We start from the raw sequence: 14,160 nt of genomic DNA, 5'->3' as shown, positions 1-14,160 counted from the left end.
AATACCTTAATTTTTGTTCAGAAGATGAACAAAACTCTCTGGGAATTGGAATTATGAAAGGGCAAGTATTTTTTGGGTGAACTATTCCTTTTAGAACCACTGAAACAAAGTGAAACATATTTTTCATGTCCATATGAGGGGCTGCATGTTTCCAATTATACTGAATTAAATAAACATTGATATAAATCTGTCACAATAATGACACTGTCATCAGTAGAGCTGCTTTACAAAATTGATACTGATATTACTTTATAAGAGAGGCATTTTGTAACAATAACAGTTATTTTCTAGTTTCTTGTATTATTGTGTAGCTAAAAAACAACAACTATTGTAAAAAGCACTAAATGTGACTTGAAAGCAATAGTCTTTTTATTGATAAATCAATTGGTTCACTTTTTACAATGTTTCATTTACATCTTTGCCATAAAATTCCACTCGATGTCTCCTGCAGTCATGCAGTCCTTTTATTATTAACACAGAAAACAGGGTGAACCTCAGAGGTTTTACACAATGAAAAAGCACAGGGCATTGGTAACAAATAAAACCCATGCACAAAAGAGGCAGCACATGCCAAAAATATAATCATGGCTTTGTGGTTCGACCATTTCCCAAGAGAGAGTGCACTTTTTATTCTGTATAAGATCTTTTTCCAACACTTTTCATTAATAACAGTAGCAACGTATTATAAGTGAGACATCAATCGCACCATTAACCCTTTATAGGGCACTCATTCAACTTTCGACTGATTGTAAATAAAAAAAACCCTGGAGTGTTATTGGGGGTTATTACAAATCTTTTGAACTTTTATGACTTAAATAAAAAATCATATTGTTATCTATGTTAATGAAGTCTGGTTCCTCGTCCAATAAAGGTTTCAAGATTAAACACCTATGCTAGAACTCTTCAAACATTTATCTTAAGCCTTTATCCTTTTACAAAATAACTTCTGGACATGTTCAGAATGGCATACTAATTTAACACTGCATATTTCTGCAGTATATACTATAACAAAATACACATTGCACAATAATGCATAGCAGAATGCAGTGTGCTCAACCTTCATTTTTGAGTTTGAGCTGAATTTAATCAAAAATACAATTTCTTTCTTTATGGTATCAACATGTGCATTAGAATTGTCCATAAAATATTCATATCTGATATGTATTGCACAATAAGCATTATGCCAGTATTGTATTCTAAACACAGCCTTGTTTTTTCATTCATATGCATGGCTGTTTAAAAACAGTTTATCTGACACTGAAAATATTTTGCAGGAAAAAGAAACTGTTTCAGACGTGCATTTAAATGAGCCGAACATCACTTGCTATATATCCAGACCTCTATCAATATTTAGGATTGATGTTAAAATTGTTCCCTATCAAACAGCAGGCTTTTCAGACCTATGAGGGCATATGTGTTTCATTTAAACATAAATTGGGTTAAATAATACTGACAGGTACTGACAAATTAGCCAGTGGATGAGAAATATGTAATGTATTAGTGAATGACCTACCCCAAACTTTCAGGGCAAATAATTCTCTGCAGCACATATTTATAGGATCAGATAATAATTTAAATTCTGACAATCACTCGTTCTCACGTCATTTCAATCCATTAAGACCTTCATTGATGTTTATCGTTAGAAAGTAAATTATTTTAGATGAAATCAGAGATCTCCCTCATCATCCATAGACAGCAACAATCCCGAGATCATAAGACGCATGGTCAACAACTTTCTATGCTTACAGCGAGTGTCCACCAAAGAATTTTCCTGAGCTGAGCAGCTTCTATTATTTTCAATTAAAAGAATGCTTGAATATTTAGCTGCGCAAAAACGCTTTGGTGGACACCCTTAGGGCACTGTAGAATGGATCGACGACAGGAGAGTTCACACTGCATGACTTTAAAATAGGAAGAATCACAGACAACTTTGTCCAAACTACGTCTCACAACCTAACACGCGAGAAGTGACATGGAAACAATGCGATGTCACGTAATATATCTTTCGTTATTAACTACATAATGGAAAAAGAAGGCGTTAGGTTTAGAAACGTGTTGCTCACCTGGCTGTTGAAGGGAATTAGCAATCTCTTCTCAACTTTTTTTACTTTTCGACCTGATTGTGATATTGATCAGATGACACGTCAAACAGACACAGTGCTCGTGGCAAATTGACACTAGTTTTTCCTCCATTTCTTGGGTCCAAATAAACTAAAAATGAATGCTTTTAACTTGTTCCCCAACCTTCCGCTGGCCTGCGGGTACCCGTACTAGTGAATGCTGCTCTCTCATTGGCTGTAGGTGATTGCCAATGTTATTGTCAATCAGAAAACATTCTCATCCAGAATGCTGCTGTCAAAATTCTGACTACAACCAGAAAATCAGAGGACATCCCACCTGTCCTCAGGTATTTACACTGGCTCCCTCTTACATTCAGAATAGATTTTAAAGTATTACTACTAGTCTATTAATCACTAAATGGCCTAGGACCTCAATACATTACATATATGCTCACTGAATACCAAACTATCAGATCACTCAGATCTTTAGGATCATATACATTAGAAGTTCCAAGAGCCTTCGGCCAGTTCGACCCCTCACTGCTGGAATCAGCATCCAGAGATGATCAGATGTGCTCCAACATTAGGCACATTCAAATCCAGACTGAAAACACATCTGTTTAGCTGTGCCTTTACTGAATGCGCAGAGATTGACTATTATGTCTTCTTTTTTTCATTCCTTTATAACTTGTTTTAACACATTTTAATCTGTTTTTAAGAATTTTTATTCTTTGTTGTTTTTATTTTCTTGTTTCTTTTATTCGTGTTTATGTAAAGCACTTTGATCTTTTAATTACTATTGTGTATGAAATGTGCTATATAAATAAACTTGCCTTGCAACCCTCTTTAATGTCAGCAGTGGGACACTCAAGCGTCAAATCACCTGTAGAAACATGCAAAGTCACATGAAATGTTATTGGTTCCTTTTCTGGATTTTAAACATCTCAGGATAATTGCTGTCTATGGAGGATGAGAGAGCACTCAGATTTCATCTAAAATATCAAAATTTGTGTTATGAAGGTTAAAAGTATTAGAGGATTGAAACGACACAACGGTGAGTAACAGAATACTCATTTTTGGGTGAACTAGTCCTTTAAATGGCATGAAATTGCAAGATAAGTGCAGTTTTCTTTCCAGGTAATACATTAGGAGAAGACAATGAGTCCACTTTTTTGTAAAACACACAAACTTTCTTGAATGTAAACTTTGGCCTCATTTACCATAGTAATTATCTGCCACGCATCAATGTGGACACCAAACAGCATAACGTGCAAAGGCTTTCAGGAGGATTAGATCTGTAGGTCACCCTTACATGGGGTCAAAGTGAACAAACTAGGTCTTTAAACATTCGGTTAGCATATTAATTTTAGTCATATAAAAGTTGTCTTGATTTGTAATGGGTCAGTTAAAAGGTACACAGGAAGTGTCACCATAATCAAAGACATGACAAAATAACAATAGGGGCTGAAACTATCGCTTCAGATGCATCATGATGTGGGTCATTCTTCATTTGTGGTGGCAAGAGACGTCCCTATACAGCTGAAATAAAAGTTAAATACCAATTAATCATGAAATGTTTGTATTCTGTAGGGCACAAACTATTTGTGCACTTTTAAATAGATAATTAAAAAAATAAATAAATAATGCCCTTACTATTTTCTCACACTTGAGTGGTTCTAAATCTGTTTACAGAAAACACAAAACAAGATAATCTGAAGAATGTTGAGGAAAAAAGCAGTCATTGACTTTAAAAAATGCTATGGAAGTCAATGGTTGCTGCTTTCATAACAATACATTTTATAAAAAAAAGAAAAGAAAAAAAAAAAGTACTTTAATAAATTCTTCCTCTCATTTGCCACCCCAAATAAAGAATGACCCATGTAAATGTACACTTACCGGCCACTTTATTAGGTACACCTTACTAGTACTGGGTTGGACCCCTTTTTGCCTTCAGAACTGCCTTAATCCTTCATGGCATAAATTCAACAAAGTAATGGGTCTAAAGTGTGCCAAGAAAATATCCCCCACACCATTACACCACCACCAGCAGCCTGAACCGTTGATACAAGGCAGATGGATCCATGCTTTCATATTGTTGATGCCAAATTCTAACCCTACCATCCAAATGTCGCAGCAGAAATCGAGACTCATCAGACCAGGCAACGTTTTTCCAATCTTCTACTGTCCAATTTTGGTGAGCCTGTATGAATTGTAGCTTTATTTTCCTGTTCTTAGCTGACAGAAGTGGCACTCAGAGTGGTCTTCTGCTGCTGAAGCCCATCTGCCTCAAGGTTGGACGTTTTGTGTGTTCAGAGATGCTCTTCTGCATACCTCGGTTGTAATGAGTGGTTATTTGATTTACTGTTGCCTTTCTATCAGCTCGAACAAGTCCTCGAACATTCTCCTCTGGCATCAACAAGGCATTTGCGCCCACAGGAGTGCCGCTCACTGGATATTTTCTCTTTTTTGGTTTCTGTAAACCCTAGAGATGGTTGTGCATGAACATTTTCTGAAATACTCAGACCAGCCCGTCTGGCACCAACAACCATGCCACGTTCAAAGTTCATGTCACTTAAATCACTTTCTGATACTCGGTTTAAACTTCAGCAGATTGTCTTGACCATTGCTGCATCCCAATTCGCATACTATCTGTCCTAAATGGTATTTGAAAATAGAATTAGTATGTCCCAAATCGTAGTATTTTGAAAAGAGTATGCCAAAGGTTCCCGCATGGTTTACTATTTTCGATAAAAAACTTGAAGTGTAGAAGCGTCCATACTCTAACCGCTGATATTGCCCACAATACATTGCGCGTAGGATGTGAATTCGATTTAGAACTACAAACACGGGTGAAATATGTAAACAAACTACAAACATGATGGATGCGTGAGACCAATCGTCAAGTAGAGAGGCTTCGGTAAAGATGTTTGTATGACTGTTAATTAATATCTAGCCCAATGGAACATGTTTTAATCGCGTTTTCTGTGTTATATTTAATCTGCAACAACAATACTGAACTTATATAAAGACGTGTTTGGACATTAACGTCTGAATGCAGAATTATCCAAACACCTGAGGAGATTTCTCTGCATGAAAGACTCGTGAATGGGAAATTAATCTGCTGCTGCTTCTCCAATATGGTAGGAAATTAAATATGAAAGAAATGTGGATGATGTGTGGATGATTGACAGGGTTCGTAACTAAGCAACACAACAATCTGTTTACGAGGAAGTAGTATGTCCCAAAAGCTTTCATACCCTTCTGTTACACACTCAAAAGGGTGTAATTTTCCTTCACAAAAAAGTACATACTTTTAGGGTGTAGTATAAGTATGCGAATTGGGAGGCAGCACATGTCTACATGCCTAAATGCATTGAGTTGCTGCCATGTGACTGGCTGACTTGAGATTTGTGTTAACGAGCAGTTGGACAGGTGTACCTTATTAAATGGCTGGTTAGTGTACTTATTCATGTACAAGTATCTCAAGACCTGAGAGACTAGATTGTCAAGCATGCACAGCACACTGTTTCAACATTTGACATCTTTACCATACAAAGTCTAAGTACTGTAGGTTGTAATTGGCATCTTTTTTTTATACAAAAATTGAAAAATCATAATTAGCATGTGTTGTGCTGCTGTTGTGTTTCAGTTGCATTGTCTGTCAAGAAACCCTATACTCTGTTGAGTAGTAAAAACAACCACTAGAAAAAGTAAAAACACTTAAAAAGACGATATAATAAATTGATTAAAAACCTTTATACATATCTTACATTGCCTTATAGAGTAATTTCTGTCATACTGATGCACAAACAGGAGCCCATAAGTCGCAAGATGAGATTTATCTGCTATTGCTTATTTTGCAAGTTTGATGGACCCTGCTTTTATGACGTTATTGTATCTTTTAAAAAAAGAGGTAAAAGAAAACAGAAGACGCAAGCTGACCAAACATGACTAGCTGCCAGGCTTCTTGGTTCTCAACCCAAATTATATCATCCGTTGTGGTTCGCCTCTGAGTCTACATGTGAACGCATTGGTCCTGGATTGTTAAAAAGGCTCATCGAAGGTGCACCATTTGGGTCAAGGCCATAAATTCATATCCAAACCATTTTGTCAACAAAAAAACGTATATAATTAAGAGGAAAACAATGTTAGTTTAATGTGATTATTGCTTTGAACGTTCACTGAATGCAAAATCTGAAAACTGGTGTGCAGTGATCCAACGTCAATGGCACGTTCGACTCCAAATGATCTGACATGGAAGAAGGTGGAGCGTTTGTGTCACCAAAGCATTTTGGTCTTGCACGGAGGATGAAGAGGAGAAATGTTCTCGTTATAGAGGAGCTTTGAACTGATTTCCAGAGAGTTGCTGTCGGAGGGATGGCTTTGAACCTGTTGCGTCGCCCAGCTTTCTCCACACCACCTGTACACAAATGGGAAAAAGCCACAAAACAGTTTAGCCATTTTACATGCTGTATGTCAGTCCCATAACTATTTACATTAGATTTCGCCTATTCTGTTGTTGTCTATTGGAAGGAATGCATCAATGGAGTTTTTTTTAGTACAGGGTAGTGCTCCTTTGAAATTAATTTGGGACCAAGGTGCAGTGGAGGACTAGCCATCCGGAGCCATAGATATATACACATATATACATATATTAATGACCAGGAGATTTCTCAGTGGTCAGTGAAAATATTTTTTTTAATTCTGAAAATTATAATTTGACAGAACTTTTCTACATCGATAAGTGTCTGCAAGGGCATTGCCGACAAAGAGCATGTGTTTGTTTGTATGGAAATGCATTATCCTCCCTCCTTGTTAAATTTGATCTAATCCATGTCCTGAAACACACACCCTCTCATGCTTTCACAACGAAGAGAGCGATTTGTTTGTGAATGAATCTCCGTTATGATGACTCGTGTGAACCATCAATATCGCTGCGTCTGCGATGTGCATATCAACCTTTCTGATGGAAATTATATAAAACATTTGCAATATCCAATAATTTAGTTTGAAAGGTATGCACACTGAGGTGCAGGCACTGTTATGAGTCACCCTTATAAGTAAGTTACTTCAAAAACATTCATGAACTTAGCCGACAATAATGCAAGTTTCTAGTACCGCAGCATCATTTACATTGTTTATTGATTTTATCAACAGAATTAGCATAAGCCTAGAATAAGTGCAAGTTACTTTGCCTTATGGTTAGTGCAGTAAGTGACTGTATTATCATCAATAACGTTACTTGTTTACCGATAATATTTTCTGCCTTTGTGCTTTGGTTTTTTGTTTGCTCGTTACTACACTTGTACGCATCACAGAAGTCCAGCATTTTCAGATTGGCTTTAGTCTTGACTAGAGCGGTAGAATGACTTTTGTCCTGGGAGCACTGTACAATTGTGGCAGCGCTATTGATGCATGCTCAGTGTCTGTATGAGATATCTAGTGTATATATCTATGTGTCAGTTCAAAAACCACCTGAAAAAGTCTGAAAATGTTAAATGAACAGTGAAATTAGGCATGGGAATGTTGCAATGTACATTGAAAGATGGTAAAAAGTATCTTAGGACTACTATATAGAGGATAACACTGAAATAATCTGAGGTATCAGGAATAAAACAAATTTTAATATCATGAGGCAGAGAAAGGTAGAAAAATGAGGTCTGTGCAGCCTAATCTCTTGAGGGAACATAACTATTTTACGTATTGGCAGAAAAGTGGCTGATTGATTTAATTTAATCGAAAACGTACAATTTTTAAAAGCAGGCATGTACCCAAACCCCACGCCTAAACCCACCAGACTAAAATGTGCCTGTGTTTGGACAACTACTAAATACGACCTCCAAAGACTACTTCGAATAGTTCGGACTGCTGAGCGAATCACTGGTACAACCCTTCCTACTCCCCAAGAACTGTACTTATCCAGAGCGAGCAGAAGGGCTGACAAAATCACTCTGGACCCCTCACACCCAGCACACTGCCTCTTTGAACTTTTACCTTCTGGTTGACGCTACAGAGCACTGCACAGCAGAACAGCCCGACACAGAAACAGTTTCTTCCCTCAGGCAATCCATCTCATGAACACTTGATGATAATAATTGTGGAGCCAACATCACTACTTGCTATACACTTTTATACACATATACACTTATTTAACAACACACTTTATATGCCTTTATATTTATAACAGCTGCACATGTAACGTTGTATATAGTAATAAACATGTACATACACTTGTCAATCTGTATATTTGCATTCACTACTTACTTCTATTTTTTTTTAAATATATTTATTATCTGTTTTTTGTCCTGTCTCTGTAATCCTGTTGCACTGTAGAAGCTCTGTCACGAAAACAAATTCCTCGTATGTGTGAACATACCTGGCAATAAAGCTCTTTCTGAGTCTGATTCTGATTCTACTGTATTTGATGTCTTTTAAACACACACAAAAAAACTAATAAAAAAGATTGCCGGGTATTTTCAATTACCAAAACCCCAAAATACACTGCTATTTGTCAAGTGTATTTAGCATAATGCTACTATGACCCACAGAAAGCAAAGGAAAACCAGCACAAGTATCCATTCATCTAAATCTCTTATGAAGGGTGTCCACAATGGTGTTGACGAGTCCAGGATTCTCTAGGTGAGTCACGTACAGAGGTGTTTTTGTGCTCCAAGCTGGATTCCTTCATTCCCACATTCCAGTGTGGGGCCCAACAAACAGATCAAACTATATCGGCTCACTATATCAAGAGCTCAGATCTCTGTGTACCAACCTGTCAGTTAACTGACCTCTCCATGAACTACACCCAGTTGTTAACACTTCAAGCTCAACAGAATGATCCATAGAAATGAACTACATGTCTGTGAACAGTATTATTTTAAGTACAATGTCCTCAAAGTCAAACATTTTATTAACTGGAATGAAAAGCATTATAGTAAAGCAGTTTTTCCCCCATCTGCTACTTAAATCATACAGTAATGTGATTAAGGACCTTTGCCTCAATTCTTACTTGCAATTTCCAACATGTTTTAAAGTCAATTAAAAAAATTAGAACCATTAAAAGGACTTGGGGTTGGACAATAAAACTGATATGCCTGGTTTTAGATCACATAATTCACTAGAATAGTGATACAGCATCAATTTGTCTTGGGAATAATAGATCCTGCATAATAGCCAGAGGGATTATGAGCCATTCTTCTTGCAGAATAGCGGCCAGGTCACTACGTGATGCTGGTGAAGGAAAAATATTTTTCCAAAACACCCCAGAGTGACTAAATAATATTTATGTAAATAATATTAATAATATTAATATTTATTATCTGGTAACAGTGCTAGCCATGGAAGGAATGTCATGATAATGCAGCCCAAACCATCACTAATCCATCCTCATGCTTCACTCTGGCCATGCAACAGTCTTATTGGTACACTTAGTTGGGGCTTCTCCACACTGTAACTCTCCCGGATGTGGGAAAGACAGTGAAGTTGGACTCACCACAGAACAACACATGTTTCAAATTGTCTACAGCCCAAGATTTTTGCTGCTGGCACCATTAAAACAATTAAAACTCCCGATAAACACTTTTAGTGGAAACAGGACAGTTGTGGTGCACGTTTAATTCTGCATTTGTGCAGCCAAGTTTTTTTGGTATTTTGGATACAATCCAGGTTAGCACCTGGACATTCCTTTCAGAAAGCTTCCTCTTGCATTCACAGTTACTCCTGTTGGTTGTGGTTTGTCGTTCTTGGTGGTATGCTGACATTACCCTGGATACAGTGGCTCTTGATACATCACTAAGAATTTCTGTCTTTGTCACAAATGCGATGAACCCTCCAACACTAAATTGGCCAGTGTTTCAGTTTCATTGTCAAACCTCTTTATATTGGCCCTATAATCTCATTCAATGTTCCCTACATTTGTCCACTAATATAGTACACTTAAAGCAGTGAATGAAAACAAGAGACTAAACAAGAGAGTTGTGTTTTACTGGTTAATAAATCCCTCAGCTGGATTTTCAACTTGGTCAGAACATGTAAAAAAAAAATTTTAACACTTAGCGAGCTTAGCTTAGTTAAGAAACAAACTATTTTGATTTCAGTCACGTAAACAGATGTTACTTTCACAATGGAATAACGATTTACTTAGAAACGTTCACCAACCGGATTCCACTGTGGATGACATCTTGTGGTCAGACATGAAAAATCATTCAGTGCGTGAACATAAGTTGCATCGGTTTTCATTGCATTGTGGGATTGACTGAGTGCACTTCAGAAGGTCCACTATAAGTTCGGACACCACTACAAATGGATGCTCCCTCAAATATTGCACTTTAAAGAGCCCCTGTTATGTTTTTTTTTTAAAATGACCTTCCATGCAGTGTGTAACACAGCTCTAAGTGAAGTGAAATATAAGGCTTAAATTTGAAAGTGCACCGTTTTTAAAACTATTGATTCATCTATGAAAGAGAGTCGACTCAAAGTAGTTCGAATGAATCGCCACAATAACGAGTCTTTAGCTGTGCTGGTGTGACGTCAATACAGAACTCAAGCCCCGCCCATTTGTTGCATGCGCAGACCTGGGAAAATTGAAACTCTGGCCCTGTCCACAAACACTGTAGCACATGCCGGTTAAATCAAGTCGTTAAGATGCTGTGCGATTAAAATGGTTGCCTCCTTGTTTTCAATAGTTTGCAAATTATGTATTTAATTGTTTTTGTTAATTATAACGATTCCAAGTACTGTATCTGGTTAACTCTTTACATTCTCATATCGCGTCTAAAACCACGTTAAAAATGCGACGCGTGCCATTTTGTTTACAGATTTAAATGCATTTGTGAGCTTGTGATCTACTGCCGTTGGTCGTTGCTATGGCCATCATCAGCTGTTCCTACACACATGCAGCAGTCAAGTTTCAAAATAGTTTTGCCACTGTGTGCATTAATACTGAATGTGTGTCACTCATTCATTCATTCATTTTCTTTTCGGCTTAGTCCCTTTATTAATCCGGGGTCGCCACAGCGGAATAAACCGGCAACTTATCCAGCACATGTTTTAGGCAGCGGATGCCCTTTCAGCTGCAACCTATCTCTGGGAAACATCCATACACACTCATTTACACTCATACACTACAGACAATTTAGCCTACCCAATTCACCTGTACCACATGTCTTTGGACTGTGGGGGAAACCGGACACGAACGCAGGGAGAACATGTAAACTCCACACAGAAACGCCAACTGACTCAGCCAAGGCTCGAACCAGCGACCTTCTTGCTCTGAGGTGACAGCACTACCTACTGCACCACTGCATCGCCATGTGTGTCACTGTTTTTACTTATGGTTAAGAACAGAGCAATATGCTGGTGTTAAATTGCATTACTTTAATGCACTCCTGCATTGGGCTCACACATACTCTCTGCACTCTGACTACCTCAGAATTGTTGATAAGCCGTGCTGGGCTTTTCTCTACTTCTCACGCTGAATGCAGTTGACCAATCACAACAGACTGGGTCACTGGACCAATCAGCGCAGATTAGCATTGCAATAAGGAGTGGTTTGGAAACAAATGAATTGTTGAACGAATCATAAAGGAGTCGTTGGGATAATCAGGTAAAAATTTATGGATATTATAAGACAATAAAAGTGTTTTTTGACCTTGCATGCATTTCAGACTGTTGTTGGAGACCCATAAAACCAAAATATGACCCTTTTTAATGCATAATAGGGGCTCTTTAAGGGTATAGGGGTGATTTCGCACAGAACCATTAGCATTTCTCAAAGTCCTGACCTGGAGAGAATTCAAACCATTTCATATTTCAAGAATACAAATTGAGTGTAAGGGATTAAAAGTGTGGATTTACCACTTTGATAAATGCATGATAAACTTGTAATTTTGTTAGTTTTTGAATGTCTGGCGACAGTGTTGAATGAAACAGATGATCATAGCTGCGTCCAAAATTGCCCACTACTCGAGTAGGTACTACATTTGAATTTGAATTTACTACATGACTGTTAGGAAATTACAATTTATATAGCATGAATGGAATTCGGACAAACTACATACGATATTTGGTAGTTGCGCCACTTCACTCCCATTCATGATTTCTCTTGCATTGTATCATGGGATACTGTCGCATCCATTGGATCTGCACTTCAGAATCTTACCGAAAGTAGTAGGTCATCCGAGTACTTCTCGCCTACTGTTTTTCGAATACTATGAATTTGTACATACCACTCAATTTGCATACAGTTTTCCACATACTACTGTATATAGTAGGAAAGTATGCGATTTTGGATGCAGCCAGTCAGCGTACAAAGTTTACCGTAATCAGGCAACACTCTTTACTGTAGTGAGCATTTGAATGGACGAGGATGTCCCTTTCCAGAAAAGAAAAGTTGACGAAGGAAAAAATAGAGGTTTTATAGATGATTGGATAGAAAGGTTTACATTCATTTAGCTCCAATGCAGCACAAAACTGTTCTGCTTGATTAGTAATGAGAGAGTTGGAGTTGTGAAGGATGAAAATGTCAAATGTCACAATGAAATAAAGGTTTAGTCAGCTGTAAATACAGACAGTGTTTTTTCACATTAGACTGCTCTGTATTTTGCGCCATATTACTTTTGACCTACCTTTTGTTTTGTTTTGTTTTGTTGCTGATACTTAAAGTGTTACTTCTTGTTGTCGCTTTTGCACTTGTCAATTAATCAATTTGATATATAAAGACACTTTTATAATGGTTGATATATGTATGTGCATTTTCACAAAATCATGTTTTGTTATAACCATTTTTTAAAAAAATTTTTGACATTGATGAAAATTCAGATTTTGACCACTTTAATGAGCTGTTGTCAGTGTTGGCAAGAGGATTTTCGCACAGCAGAATGTCCATTTGCATCTTTGCATTGACTTAACATGTAAATCACTTTTGCGTCATCCATGTCTGGTGAGAACTCAGCATAATAGGATCAGTAATGTTTTTAGTAGGACCAACTCACAGAAGGAAGTCCCATATTTGTTTTTAGAAAAAACCATCACTGTCAAAAGTGGATAAAAACTCACTCACATTGCACATTTCTCGCACTATGGCCTTCTCTTTTTCACTCAGGTCTTCCTCACTTTCTTCTGGAAGCTGCTTTTCCAGATTATCATGTACCTCCAAAACCTGTTAAAACATGGGCAAGAGCATTTTATTTTTAGAACCAAAACAAACATTCATCAAGTGTCAATAAACGAGGACAAATCTAATACAAAAATCAAACCTATTTTAATCCTCTGAACACAAACCTCACTGATTCACACATCTTTAAGCTTCAGTTTATTATATTCAGTGTGTTCTATGTACAGTAGGTACACATTCATTTATATTTAAATTTATGGACGTAATGATAAGAAAATATTATATATGTTTCAATGTCTTTTAGGTTTTTTTGTGGAGGTCCACAACAATATCATATTTTAAACTTTAGTTGATGTGTAATGTAGCTGTGTGAACATAAACAACATCTCTGAATCTAAGATGCTCAAAGTTCAATGCAAAGGGAGACATTGGCTTTTCGAGTTAGCTTAGCAAAGCCTACAGCGATCGAAATTTGGGGGCTACAAAAAAATACACCCGGGCTAGTGAGATCACACAGGCTTCTGGTTACGTGAATTCACCTCATGCACACACCCTGAGCAGCGAAGGGGTGTGGTCAAAGGTGATGTAGTGTTATAGCAGAGAAAGCTAAAATGCCGTCCAAACGCTGCTATTTCAGAGCTTCTTTTGTTTCTGTATTTGGGCTTCCAAAGGACACGACACAAAGACAGAAGTGCTTGCAATTGAATTTTTATTATGTTCCAGAGAATTATAAAAATATATAGCTAGCATCTGACAAAGGACAGCTTCCAGAATCTCTCCCAGTTTAGTGCTGGATTCAGCACTAAATTCTGGATTATTTGTTAAAATTGATCAATTACATGCACAGTTTCTAGCTGTAATGGTATGTTGTAGTGAGGATGTAAACAAGGATGTAAACAACAGGAAATGCTGTTTGCACTGCTAATGATTTAGCTACAATTTCATTTTTATCAGTCAAACCCCTGTTAACAACCACAATCTTTACCA

The 14,160-nt window shown here is 37.3% G+C and overlaps 1 protein-coding gene across 2 annotated transcripts in view; it reads right to left on the bottom strand.

Moving 5' to 3' along the window:
* Positions 1-351: 351 nt before the first annotated feature.
* The window catches only part of ccdc85cb (coiled-coil domain containing 85C, b), a 100,791-nt gene continuing 86,982 nt past the window's right edge, over positions 352-14,160 (bottom strand). For both annotated transcript variants that reach the window (XM_056480582.1, XM_056480583.1), the window contains 2 exons: positions 13,120-13,218; positions 352-6,480 (listed from right to left, as the gene is read on the bottom strand). In XM_056480582.1, the coding sequence (XP_056336557.1) occupies positions 6,391-6,480; positions 13,120-13,218 (189 nt within the window). In that variant the 3' untranslated portion in view covers positions 352-6,390. The remainder of the gene's footprint in view (positions 6,481-13,119; positions 13,219-14,160) is intronic.

Source organism: Danio aesculapii, chromosome 20, assembly GCF_903798145.1.
Source record: "Danio aesculapii chromosome 20, fDanAes4.1, whole genome shotgun sequence".
Taxonomy (NCBI): domain Eukaryota; kingdom Metazoa; phylum Chordata; class Actinopteri; order Cypriniformes; family Danionidae; genus Danio; species Danio aesculapii.
This window is presented reverse-complemented; position numbering and strand designations above follow the sequence as displayed.